Genomic DNA, 12,882 nt, shown 5'->3' with positions numbered 1-12,882 from the left:
TACTTGGAAGGCTGAAGCGGAAGGATCACCGGAGCCCAGCAGGTCGAGGCTGCGGTGGCTAGGAGCGGCCACTGCACTCCAGTTTGGGCGACAGAGTGAAACTCCAACTAAAAAACAAAACAAAACAAAAAAAAACCCACCAATATTGAGAGCCTAGTTCATGCTAGGCATTTTGCTACACACATTCCATCATTTAACGCATATAAACTCATTACCCTCTCTAAGGTAGGAAGTATTACAAAGAAATGTGTCTCAGAGAGGGGAAGGCATTGCTCCAAGATCACACAGCTGACAAACAAAACTGGAATTTGAACCCAGGTCTGTCTGTATAATTTTTTACAAAGCCTAACTTTTCTATAAACTCATGTTTTTGTGTGTATGTGTGGGTTTGTTTTTTGTTTTGTTTTGTTTTACCATTTTGAAGCAGGATGTACATATTTTATTTATTTGTTTGTTTTTCTGAGTTGTAGTCTCACTCCGACACCCAGGCTGGAGTGCAGTAGCACGCTCATGGCCACCCCAGCATCGACCTGCTGGGCTCAAGCGATCCTTCTGCCTCAGCCTTCCAAGTAGCTGAAACTACAGGCACGCACTATCACACCTGGCTAATTTATTTTTATTTTTATTTTTTGTAGAGACGAGGTCTCACCATGTTGCCCAGGCTGGTCTTGAACCCATGGGCTCAGGCAATCTTCTCACCCTGGTCACACAAAATGCTGGGATGACAAGCTTGAGCCACTGCGCCCAGCCTTATTTTATTTTTTAAATAGTCAAGATTGAAATGCACTGTATACAACGCTGCCTCTTTCCTATTACATTCCTTTTTCTGTACACTCTATAGGATTCCATCACAGGGTCCTCTAGATAGAATTCTGATCGGCTGGTGATCCTTAGAAATAGTCCATTTGTTCAGATGAAGATGTGAACTTTCCTTGAAAACTGTGTTTGATTTTTCTGCACTGAGTAAGATAAATCACTGCCTTTATGTAACCTAAGCCCTTTCTCATTGGTGCAAGTCTTCACAGCTTTCAATTATATTTCCAAAATAGAAGGCTATTCTGGAAAGCATAAAATAGTTGCTGATATCATCGCAAAAGCCAGAATAAATGATGGGACAGAGATGTAGAGTGGAGAGAGGCGGACTTTGGAATCACGGTCTCAGGGTCAAGTTCTGGATGGGATGTTAAATAACTACAACCTTGGGCAACTCGTGTAACCTGCAGAGCCTCAGATTCTTTCTATGCAAACTGGGGCATGTACTACTGAGCTGGAAGTGTTGTTTATGAGGACTCAGGGGAATATATATCTAGAGACGGCATGGCACAAGTAAGTGTGCAGCAAATCATAGCTATTTTGATGCTGCCAACAGGAATACATTAACAAGGGCCCGATGCATATGCTGCTGACAGGCAGCATATTAAAGTCAGCACTGTTGATTTATCGTTCCTTAGCAAAAGTGTTCGTAAGAAAAACAAATATTGGAGTCATTTGATTTCCTTCGAAACTCATTTAGAGGAAATGATCAGGAAAGAATGAGAGAAAACACTCTCATTGCATCTTTAGTTTTTGACTCCTATTTTTTTTCTTTCATACATAGTATTTCTTTTAATTTATAGAGAACCTTTGTTTTGGTCACTAAATAGTTCACAGTTCTTATTTTTTCCGTTTGTAAGGACCAAAGCTGTCTGTGAGCTTTAGTGTCCTTTTGCATTTCATTGTCACTATCTGCCCCCATTTGTTCTGGATTACCTTCTCACTCCTCTATCCTCTCAGCTGCTTTTGTCATTTCCCTTCCTCTGTTTTTCATACCCCATGAGGAAGTCTGTATGGGAGACCACAGAATTCCAGACGCTTTCTTTCTCTTTAAGCTGCCAGTTCCCCAGTAGGGTCAGGGAAATCTTCAGCGCCTCAGATGAGCAGCTTAAAGGCCCTGACCAAGTCAGTAGAGATTTGGATTCTGCGGCTATTAGGACAAGCTTACGATCTGTCAGCCCTGTGCCCAGTGTTTCTATACAAGTTTTCTCATGAAATCTTCACAGCAGCCTAGGAATGATAATGGAGATTTGAAGAGTCCCAGAATGTGGCCATGGAGACTCGGCCAATATGCAGTGACTTGGTCATTCATTGGACAAATATATATTGACGGTCTATGGTGTGCCATCATCCTAGGCTCTGTGGGTTAACAACCATCAAAATAATGTTCCTGCCCTCTTGCACCCATGTTCTAATGGGGATGGGCAGACGCTAACAAGTAAGTGTATGTGCTGAGTGGTATTAAGAACCACAGAAATATAAATCACCCCAGGTAGTGCAGAAACTCCAGGAGGGTGCTGGAAGGAGGCTCTCATTGTATTGTGAATGGTCAGGGAAATTTCATAAAATGAAATTTCGGCAGAGACCCGAAGGAAGCAAAAGAGAGAGACAGATCAAGAGCTGCAGGCAGAGGGAAAGTGACCACAAAGGTCCTGAGGCAAGAGGCTCTGAATGTAAATCCTGGAGGGCCTTGTAGACCTCTGAAAGGATTTTAGATTTTACTCTGCTGACAAGGGAAGTCATTGAAGGATTTTGAGTGGATGAACATCATGATATCATTCAAATTTTCAACAATTTCCTCTGACTTCAATGCAGAGAATTTGGGGGGCAAGCAATGTGGGAAGCTAAGAAATTAGGAGGTTCTTGCAGTAGTCTTCATGAAAGAAGACAGTGCATGACCAGGGTGAGGGTACTGGAGGGGCTTAGAAGTGAATGGATCCTGAATGTAAACTGAAGGCCAAGCTGGCAGAATTTCTGAAGGATTTGGGTGTGGTGCGTCATTCGAGAAAGAGAGGAGTTCAGGACCGCAAGATTTCTGGCCTGAGACAAATGGATTTCTGTTTGTTGCAGCAGGAAGTTTACAGCACAAGCAGGGTCAGGAAAAGCAAGGAACTTCATTTAAGGCATGTTAAGCCAAGAGAAACAGTTACATATATGAGTCTGGAGTTCTGGGGAGATCTCTGGATCCAGGATGTAAATTTGGGAAGTATCAGTATGCAGATGGTTTTTAAAGTCAAGAAATATGGTCAAGCACGGTGGCACACACTTGTAATTCCAGCACTTTGGGAGGCTGAGATGGGAGGACTGCTTGAGCTCAGGAGTTCAAGACCAGCCTGGGCAACATAGTGAGACCCTGTCTCTACAGATAATAATAATGACAAAAATATCAATAATAATTATTTAATTAAAATTTTAAAATTAAAAAAAGCCAAGAGACAGGATAAGATGGCTAGAGCAATGGGTATAGGAGGAAGAGTTGAGTCCCTGAGCATGCCAATATTTAGTAATCTGGGAGATGAGGGGAAACCAGCAGAACCTTACTCCTAGGTCAAGTTTTCAGTTCATTTACTAGTTTGAGAAGGAGCAGTCAGCAGGTCAGAAGAAAACCAGAAAAAAAATCGTGCCAGAAACCAAGTGAAGAAAGAATCCCAAAAGAAGGAGGTGGGTCACGGTCACCACTAAATGTCTCAGATAGGGTCAAGTTAGATGAAGACTGAGGAGCGACCATTGGATGTGGCAATGTAGGGATCACTGGAGACACTGACAAGAGTGACTTTAGGGCACGCTAGAGTCCCCCAAAATAAAAAAAAAAAGATTAGAAGAAAAGGGAATGGTTTGGGGTAGGTTCCTATAAAGGTGAAAAATTGAGCAACTGCTAGAAAGAGAAGCAAAGTTAAGAGAGGAGTTTTTTCTCCATTTTTTGTTTGTCTGTTTGTTTGTTTAGTCAGGTCTCACTCTGTCCCAGGTTGGAGTGCAGTGGCACAATCACGGGTCACCACAGTCTCTACTTCCTGGGCTCAGGCCATCCTTCTATCTCAGCTTCCTGAGTAGCTGGAACCACAGGTGTGCAACACCACACTCAGCTAATTTTTAAAATTTTTTGGTAGAGACAAGATCTTGCTGTGTTGCCTAGGTGAAGAGAGGGCTTTTTGTCTCACTCTGTTGCCTAGGTGAAGAGAGCGACAAATCAGCATGTTTTACACTGATGGGAATGAGCCAATAGAGCAGAAAGAAATGATGATCCAGGCAAAAGGAGGAATTGAGATGAAGGACATGGAAGAGGGAAGTGATGGCGCTCTATGCACGGGCAGAGAAGGGGCCAGAGGGACCAGGGAGGGTTGATAGCAGCAACTGGAAGTGGAGGGGTGACATGACTCAGTGAGGTGGGTGACAGGAGGATGCACAAGCCCTCCCCGGTCTCATTTTTTCACTCCGTGAATTGGGAACCAAGGTCAAGGGCAGAGTGAGGAAGGGTGAGTGGGGAAGGAGAAGCTGTACAACAGTCCACCCTGAGCTGGATTCCAACCAGGGTCATCCAATTTTACCGGTACAGTAAAGCCAGGATCCTGCGGACAGGAGGTCTGGCATTCCTCCTTTTCCTCTGGTACTTTTCAACACTAGTCCTGAGGTCGGCAGGTCATCATCACAGCCGGCCTCCTATCTATCCATCGCAAGAACGGTCTTTCATCGATTTCAAAATGCCTGACTTCTTCATTGTTCTTTGTCTGCCAGGGACCCCTCACGGCCAAAATGAATCCCAGGGAGGAAAAAGTAAAAATAATTACAGAGGTAAGTGGCTGCTTAGATGGCCCCTTGGGATATGTTTGTGTGTGGACGCCCATGTTACATGAGTTTGTGCTTGAGGACATTAGGTCAGCATCAAGCATTTATTGCACGTGTTATAAGAAAAACTTTTGGCAGACAGACAGCTCTCTCTTTCTGCTGTCCTGCCTGCTGTTCCTTTGCAGCGCACTTAATATACCTGTTCTTCTATTCTTAAAATGAAAGAAAGAAAGAAGGAAGGAAGGAAGGAAGGAAGGAAGGAAGGAAGGAAGGAAGGAAGGAAGGAAGGAAGGAAGGAAAGAAAGAAAGAAAGACAGAAAGAAAGACAGAAAGAAAGAAAGAAAGAACAGAAAAATTTTAGATGAATTAAATTCAACAGAGTTTAAATAACTTGTGAATGGGAGGGCCATCAGAAAGCCAGAAGAGTTTCAGAGAGCTCTGCTCTGCAATGTGTGCAAGCAGCTTCCATGGAAAGAAGGTGTGTGCTAGAAGAGGTGACTTAATCCTTCTACATCTCTTTCTTTCCACATATAGAGTGTGCAATAGGCCCCTAGAATAAAGAAATCTGTTTGGGTGTAAGTAAATATGCTATATCAGGGGGCAGAAACAGCTTGATCAGTTAACGACTGGGGACTGAGTGTTGCCTTATTTGAATGCACGTTCTGGTCTGTTGACCACCTGTGGCTGGCTAGAACTCAGCTGCTGTGATTGGCTGAGTTACAGCTATTTGCTACAAAAGTACACTCATCAACGAGGTTTTCAGTTAGTTTACATACTAAAACTCAAAGTGTGGAAGCACCCTCAGGCCAAATTTAGTTTAGTTAGCACACACCTACTAAATGGACACTAAGGGTGCTGTATCAGGCTCAAGGTGGAGAAAGGGAGGGAGGGGGAGAGAAGCGAGGGGGGTGGGGAACAAGGGGAGTTGGGTGGTGGGGGGATCAGCCACTCTACAAGCTCTCTGCATTCTTGCTTCCACCTGAATAACCTGAAGTTGTTTTGTCACCATTTCCTGAATCCCCACACACAGCAGCGCCAAGTTCCTACCTACCACTGGGCCCAGCCCTGCCTGAAGCACACTGATTTCCAAAGAAATTCAGAATAAATGTAACAATTGTAGATTCTAACTGTTAATAAAACTTCATTCAGTGGTGGCTCACGCCTGTCATCCCAGCATTTTCGGAGGCTGAGGTGAGAGTATTGCTAGAACGCAGGAGTTCAAGATCGGCCCAGGCAAGATAGCAAGACTTCATCTCTACAAAAAATAAAGAAAAAATTAGCCTGGCATGGTGGCACATGCCTGTAGTTTCCCAGTTACTTGGGAGGCTGAGGCAGAAGGATCACCTAAGCCCAGGAGGTCAAGGCGGCAGTGAGCTATGATCTACCCTGTACTCCAAGCCTGGGTGACAGAGAAGTACCCAGCTGAAAAACAAAAACAAAATAAAACAAAAAGTAAAACAACAAAAACATCCATTCAATTTCTTAGTGTGCAAAAACACACTAAAACCAGGGAAGGAAGGCTGCCTACAATTTGGAGACGGCAGACCAGAAAAGAAGAGAGAGTATGCCTTTCAGTCTTCATCTCCCTAGGCTCAAGGTCTTACCAGTTGGAGATCACAGAGAAAGAAATGGAAACAATGTGCTGTTTCCAATGTAATACTTCGAAAAGCCTGAGGAAACTCATTATAAAACCATGCAGATTTTTGGTAACTTCAAGAAAGATATTCAGTACTGACAAACCACATAAATCTCTGTTTGCTGATCCGTTCGTGCAGCAAATGTGCTTTGTGTCTCTAATCCCTAAGGATACGGCAATAAACAAACCCTCCCTCACCTTCACAGAACTTACTTACATCCTGTCTTTCCTGAAGTCCCACTCGAGAACTTTTTACACATTAAGGATCAAAACATTACTGGAAAGCAAAAGATTACCTATATTTCTCATGAGTCAACTTCAAGTCAATAAAAAGTTTGGAAGTTAGAATTAAGAACCTTATTTGCACACACTTGCACATCTTGCTATTATTATCACCTTGTAATCTAGGTTAGTGAATCCCTGAGCTAAGAACACCCCATCTGGCAGGCCCTGAAGAAAAAGGCCAGAGTTAGGATGTTATATCCACTCAAGGGATGGGTCAGAGGGATCAAGTCACACAGGCCAAGGAAAAGCTCAAATCTGGCCCACCAACTTTGACTGGGACAAAGTTCCCTCCTCTGTCATTGAAGTTCGTGTCTTCCCCAAGTCCATGACCAAGGAAAGTAAGGAGTAGTCGAGGTCTGGCCCAGTAACATGCATGACATTTCTTCGAAATCTTTTATCTTTAAATCCATGCTCTGTGTTCCAACTTTTTGTCTGATAAAAACAAAAACATTCCCAATTTTTAAAAAATCTAATAAATTTGGAATACTAGAGAGCGAGTCTGTGTTTATCTTGCAACTTCTTGTTCACCCAGAGGTACATGCACCTCAGGTCATAAAACTGTAAGACTAGAAAACTTCACAGCTTGAAGACTTTAAAGCTGTCCACACTAATTTTTCATAACTAAGTTACCAGAAAGTGTAATATGTAAAGTATGAACTATAAAAAGGTCTGCTAAAATTTCCTTTCAGTTGAAACTTTCACTGTGATTTAACACGTGTCACCATTATTCCACACCTACTGGTAAGGCAGGAAAACAGAAAAAACCTAACCCGTAACATCCCAAATATAATGCTGAAGTCTGTCTTGGGATACGGTTCTCTGTCCTAGCAGGAGCCTTTCTTAGATTGTGACTTTTAAGAGCAGAGAGTGTGTTGTATTCATCTCTGTGCCCTACGGCCTGAAATATAGTAAGTGCTCAATAAATGTTGTTTGCATCAAGGAGAACCTGTAACAATAGAGGCTCCCAACATCATCTCATTTATGATGTTCTAATTTGGATACAACTTTTCAAGAACATGTCTACTTTGAGAAGAGTGGATGGCAGTGGCCGCTCAGATTGGGTTAACTTTCCAGTCACTCAAACTCTGCGTTGCTGATTGGCGGCCCAGGGTCAAGATGGAAATTTTAATTTTAATACCTAAAAATCATACCCTTTTTTCTCTCTTAATATTCTGTCCTTTTTAAATTTTGCATTTAAATAAAGGAGTTCACTGAAAATGACGAGGAGGCAGATGCAGGAAGGCAGAAGAAGAAATCTAAGGGTCAAAGACAGCAAAGAAAAAAGCAGGTAGGAACTGACAAAAAACTGTGTATTGTGTGACATTGATCAACAACCTGCCTGCAGCACCAGGAGGCCACACAGATACCCAGGAAGACGTCCCTCTTTGGGTACCAAGTTTTGGCCTGCTGGCGGACTCTGTAACTGGGATGCTGCTGGATGGCCCAGGGTGTAAGACCCTGGTATGGGGGCTTATAGGTGACCCCCACAATAAGGCTGCAGTCCATACTCGAGGCATTTTTCTCTATCTCCTGAGAGAGATGTCTTGGTTTAACAGAAGGAGCTGGTTTTAGTGTTCGCCCTGAAGGCCATAAACTACGACAGGCAGTAGATGGCAGTGCAGGATCGCAGGTCGTGAGGAATTCCCTCTTTCTCGAACTTCCAGCTCGAATTCTGCCTTAGTGTAAATCAGGCCAACTCCCATCTCCTGAGCCTGCTGGCAAGTCCTCCCCCACCTCTCCGCTGGAGCTCCCCTCCTAGCCAGGAGCATCCTGTGCAAGGTTAACCTTTTCCAGGTAAGGCCTAAGGAGCTGGCCCCTGAGGAGGGCAGCAGGGGTGGGGCTCTCATGGCAGGGCGATTTGCTTGGAACAATCGAGATGCCAGCAGGGGCGGGAGGGGTGGGCAGCGCCATTTTGAGCTAGCAGTCACGTGAAGGGACTAATGGAGATGGGTGGCCAGGGGAAGCGGGGAGGGTACAGGGACGGCCAAGTCAAGGAAGGGACCTCCCTCCCGGCTGCCCGCTGGCCCTGCACACTCCCATGGGGGGAAGGCTGGGCCAGGGAGTGCCCTTCAGCCTTTCCTACTGCCTGGATGAAGCTGCTCAGGGGAGGGCCCAAGGGCTGGGAGGGGCAGCTGGCCACGTGGGCCAGTCTCTCCAGCCACTCTTGGGATGCGTCCAGCCGGACACAGCCAAAGTTGAAATCCCTCCTGCAGGTTCCGTCTGTAGCCCCAGGCTGAGGGTGGGGGAGGAGGGTGTCATGACCAAGGTGTCGTGAAAAGCATTCAAGTCTCAGCTCTAGAGTCACAGGCACAGGCTGTCATGGAGCTCAGACTGAGAAGGAGAAAAAGGAAGGGATGGGGAAGGGGAGATGATAGCTCGGAATTGCTGAGCATGTATGGGCCAGGCTTGGGACTTAAAGTGTCATCTCTTTGGGGACATCACAAGAATCAGTGTTTCTTAACACAGGCTGCACTTCAGAATCACATGAGGGATTTTAAAAAACAAGATGCTTTTAATAAGATCCACCTCAGGCCGTCTATCTAAATCAGAATATCTGTGCTTTGCACAATGCCTCAAACATAGTTATCATCTCAGGGAGCGGGCTCTTTTTATTTTCCTTATTGTAGAGATGAGAAAGCAGTGTACAAGGAAGTTAAGTCACTTGCCCAGAGTCCCACAGTCAGAATTTGGAGGCAAGCCTCAGCCCGTCTGGCCGCAAAGCATGATTGCCAATTCTGCTTGTGTGTTTTCCTCCCCTGAGAGTTTAGGGAAGGAACCAGAGGCAATTTTGGGGGGTACATATCCAAAGGATGGACTCAATATTTGTTCTGGATTAACCAGTGATACTTTAGCTGCTGTTTTCAAACTATTCAGAGTTGGGAACTAGTTGTTTGATTGTGATTTTCCTGTTTCCTTGTCCTCCAGATATCTGCAGAGCTCTACATATTTTACCCAGAAAAAGTGAAAATAAGCATGTTATTTGGGGGTGCCGTGATAATTTCACATGAAAATTTCTAGAGAAACTTGGGGTTGGCACCACTTCCCAAGGGGTTGCCCACAGTGACACAGGTGACAAGGACCACAGTTATCCAGATCCAAATAGTTCTAAGGCCCATCCTCTCACTGGTGACACATTCCTGAGTCCAAGAAAGCACTGGGTATCTCTGAACCTCTGACCTTCTTCTCACAGCTGCTGACTGCTGGTCCTGAGGAAATGGTGTCTGAAAAATCCCACGTTGGCCACCAGCAAGACCCCAGGCAGGAGGAGTCCGAGAGCCACCTTCTGAGTATGACGGCCAGGCGGGGCCCACGGAGTAAGTGTCTCTCTTCCATTTAGCTGGTACTTACTGATAGCCTGCTGTGAGCTCAGCACAGAGCAATATGGGTTTTTTATTTTTTTATTTTTTTTATTTTTTGAGTTACAGTCTCACTCTAACTCAGACTGGAGTGCAGTGGCCGCTCCCGGCCACCACAGCCTCGACCTGCTGGGCTCTGGCGATCCTTCCGACTCAGCCTTCCAAGTAGCTGGAACTACAGGCACACGCTACCATGCCCAGCTAATTTTTGATTTATTGTAGAGATGAGGTCTCGCCAAGTTGCCCAGGTGGGTCTCAAACCCGCGGGTTCAGTTTTGTTTTTGTTTTTTTAAAGACAGGGTCTCCCTCTGTCACCCAGGCTGGAGTGTAGTGGCACAATTCTGACTCACTGCAGCCTTGACCTCCTGGGCTCAAGTGATCTTTCTGCCTCAGCCACCTGAGTATCTGGGCTACAGGCGCCTGCCACCATGTCCTGCTGCATTTTGGTTTTGTTTGGTAGAGATGAGGTCTCACTATGTTGCCCAGGCTGGTCTCAAACTCCTGGGCTCAAACCATTCTCCCACCTTGGCTTCCCAAAGTGCTGCGATTACAGGCATAAGCCAAAGCATCCAGCCAAAGGGGAAATTTTTTATGGTTTCTGTTTTTTTTCCCCTCATAAATGGCCACTGCCCTCCACCCACTTTACCCAACTCTGTGGGTACTTTTCTAGGTTAGCGTCTGCCTGGGAGACAAGACACTTAGCTTCAGGACCTGTTTCTATAACCTTGTGTGGTGGGAAGTCTTCATTGAAATAGAAATGGTACAGATAATTAAGTATGTAAAAATTTAAAGGAGGATGGCATAGTTAGGGAAGACATATATGTTAACCAAGTGGGGCTTGAATTCGACGTTTGGAAGAAATGAGGGAGATTTCCAAGGCTCTTTGTCACTGGCCCTTGAGGATACTTACATATCTCCCCCGACACACACTTCTCCCTCTCAAGAAACTTGGCCTGTATTTTACAGCATTTGTTCTTTGCCAGCACGATGAACATCGTTAATTATCTGTTCATCTTAGGGAAAATCATGACTCCCTCGTGAGCTGCTTTTCATAAAATGTGGATTAGACAAGAGAAGTGTCACACTCTTCAATGGTTACATAACTGTTACACAATTGTTACTCTGTTGTTACACTGTTTCCCTGTGGCAGAGTTGGAGGGATAAAATAACTTGAAATTAGTGGGTTTTGGAAGCGAGCTGATTCTTAGATTGGAAAAATGTGGTTTCAATCTAAGAGCATTGATTCAATGAGAGCTGTTATGAATTAGCAGAAACAAAACCAAAATTTCTCTCATAAGGCTGTTTCTTTTTTGAAATGCTTAAAGTTATTTATTATTGAAGATTACAACTTGTCAGCTCGGGCTGCCATAACAAAATACTATAGACTGGGTGGCTTAAGCAACAAACATTGATTTCCTCATGGTTCTGGAATCTGGAAGTCTGGAAATCAGAGGGCCAGTGCAGTAGTTTCCCGTGTGGCTTTTTGTTTGGTTTTGTTTTTGTCGGAGTCTCACTCTGTCGTCCAGGCTAGAGTGCAATGGCACACTTACGAGCACCACAACCTTGACCTGCTGGGCTCAGGTGATCCTTCTGCCTCAGCCTTCCAAGTAGCTGGAACTATAGGCACACGCCACCACACCCAACTCTGGGTGGCCTTTCTTCCTGGCTAGTTGGTGGCCACCATCCTGCTATGTGCTCCCTTGATCTCTTATCCAAGTGTTGGCCTAGGTGGTAGCTCTGATCTTTCTTCTTATAAGGACACGAATGATCTCATTTGACCTTCATTCTCATTTGACCTATAGGTCCTATCTCCAAATACAGTCACATTGGGGGTGAGGGTTTCAACATATAACTTTAGGGGTGGAGACACAAGTCAGTCATTAAAACAACTACTGAATACTTAATTATTTATTTTTGAAATCAAAGGAAAGAAATGTCAGACAAGGTGCCCAGTAATAATGGCTCTGTGGCATGAGAAGTATATTTCCTTATCTCTAAAATGGGGGAAATACTGTCCACTAAGACCATGAGGGTGATTGTGATGACCAAATTTTAAAAAAAAAAGTGGATGTGGAACAATTTTAAATATATAGTGCATTAGATAAATGCACAGTAACTAAGGTGTCTGAGAGTGAGATCAGAATTTTGTTGTTGTTGGTTTTTTGTTTGTCTTGAGTCAGGGTCTCAGTCTGTCACCCAGGCTGGAGTGCAGTGGCAGGTCACACAGCTCACCCCAGCCTTGACCTCCTGGGCTCAGGCGATCTTTCTGCCTCAGCCTCTCGAGTAGCTGGGACTACAGGTGTGTGCCACCAGGTCCAGCTTTTTTTTTTTTTTTTTTTTTTTGCCTAAGCTGGCCTCCAACTCCTGGACTTAAGCAATTCTCAATGGCACACTTACTCTGCGGCTAAGAGCAGATTTTCGAAGGAGCGAGGGCAGAAGCACAGAGACCAGGTGTTAGCCAACAGCAGAAGTCAGGGTGGGAGATGGGGGAATGGGACCAGGGCATGGTGGGCAGGCTGGAAAGAAGCTGGGGGTGGTCTGGGTATTTGGAAGGCAGAGCCCACAGGGATTACTGTCGGATTGAAAAGGGGGTGTGAAAGTAGGAAGGATGACCCCATGGTTTGGGGGGAGGGGCGTCTGTTTAAAGTTTTAAAACAAAGTTTATTAGTGAGAAAAAGAGAAGAAGGAGAAAGGAAGATCCATGGCACAAAGACCTGCTGTGGACAAGTTTTTCCAAGAAGAAAAACTCGACCCCGTGGTGTTTAGCTTGAGCAACTGGGAAACACGGTGTTGCCATTTGCAGAGGAGGCAAAGATGGCAGAAAGGGCAGGTTTGGGGGTAAAAAGCAGAAATGGACATGCAAATTTTGAGATGCCAGTTGGTTATCCAAGGGGACATGAGTCTACGAACATAGGGACCTGGCGATCAGGAAGAGGCAGAGGCTGGAAAGGGCTTCCCAGAGCTTCCATGTGAGCAGTCCTTTCCACTCCCTCATGGGAGTGCTTTCTC

The 12,882-nt window shown here is 44.9% G+C and overlaps 1 protein-coding gene across 1 annotated transcript in view; it reads left to right on the top strand.

Annotated features, from left to right (window-relative positions):
* Positions 1-12,882, top strand: part of LOC103269789 (coiled-coil and C2 domain-containing protein 2A-like) — a gene marked incomplete at its 3' end in the record, with an annotated part of 30,351 nt that overhangs the window by 1,964 nt on the left and 15,505 nt on the right. Inside the window, exons 2-4 of the mRNA XM_008067351.1 lie at positions 4,546-4,602; positions 7,722-7,805; positions 9,708-9,831. Coding sequence (XP_008065542.1) covers positions 4,564-4,602; positions 7,722-7,805; positions 9,708-9,831 — 247 coding nt within the window. The remainder of the gene's footprint in view (positions 1-4,545; positions 4,603-7,721; positions 7,806-9,707; positions 9,832-12,882) is intronic.

Source organism: Carlito syrichta, unplaced genomic scaffold (genome assembly GCF_000164805.1).
Source record: "Carlito syrichta isolate Samal-C Ts95f unplaced genomic scaffold, Tarsius_syrichta-2.0.1 Scaffold309483, whole genome shotgun sequence".
Lineage (NCBI taxonomy): Eukaryota > Metazoa > Chordata > Mammalia > Primates > Tarsiidae > Carlito > Carlito syrichta.
This window is presented reverse-complemented; position numbering and strand designations above follow the sequence as displayed.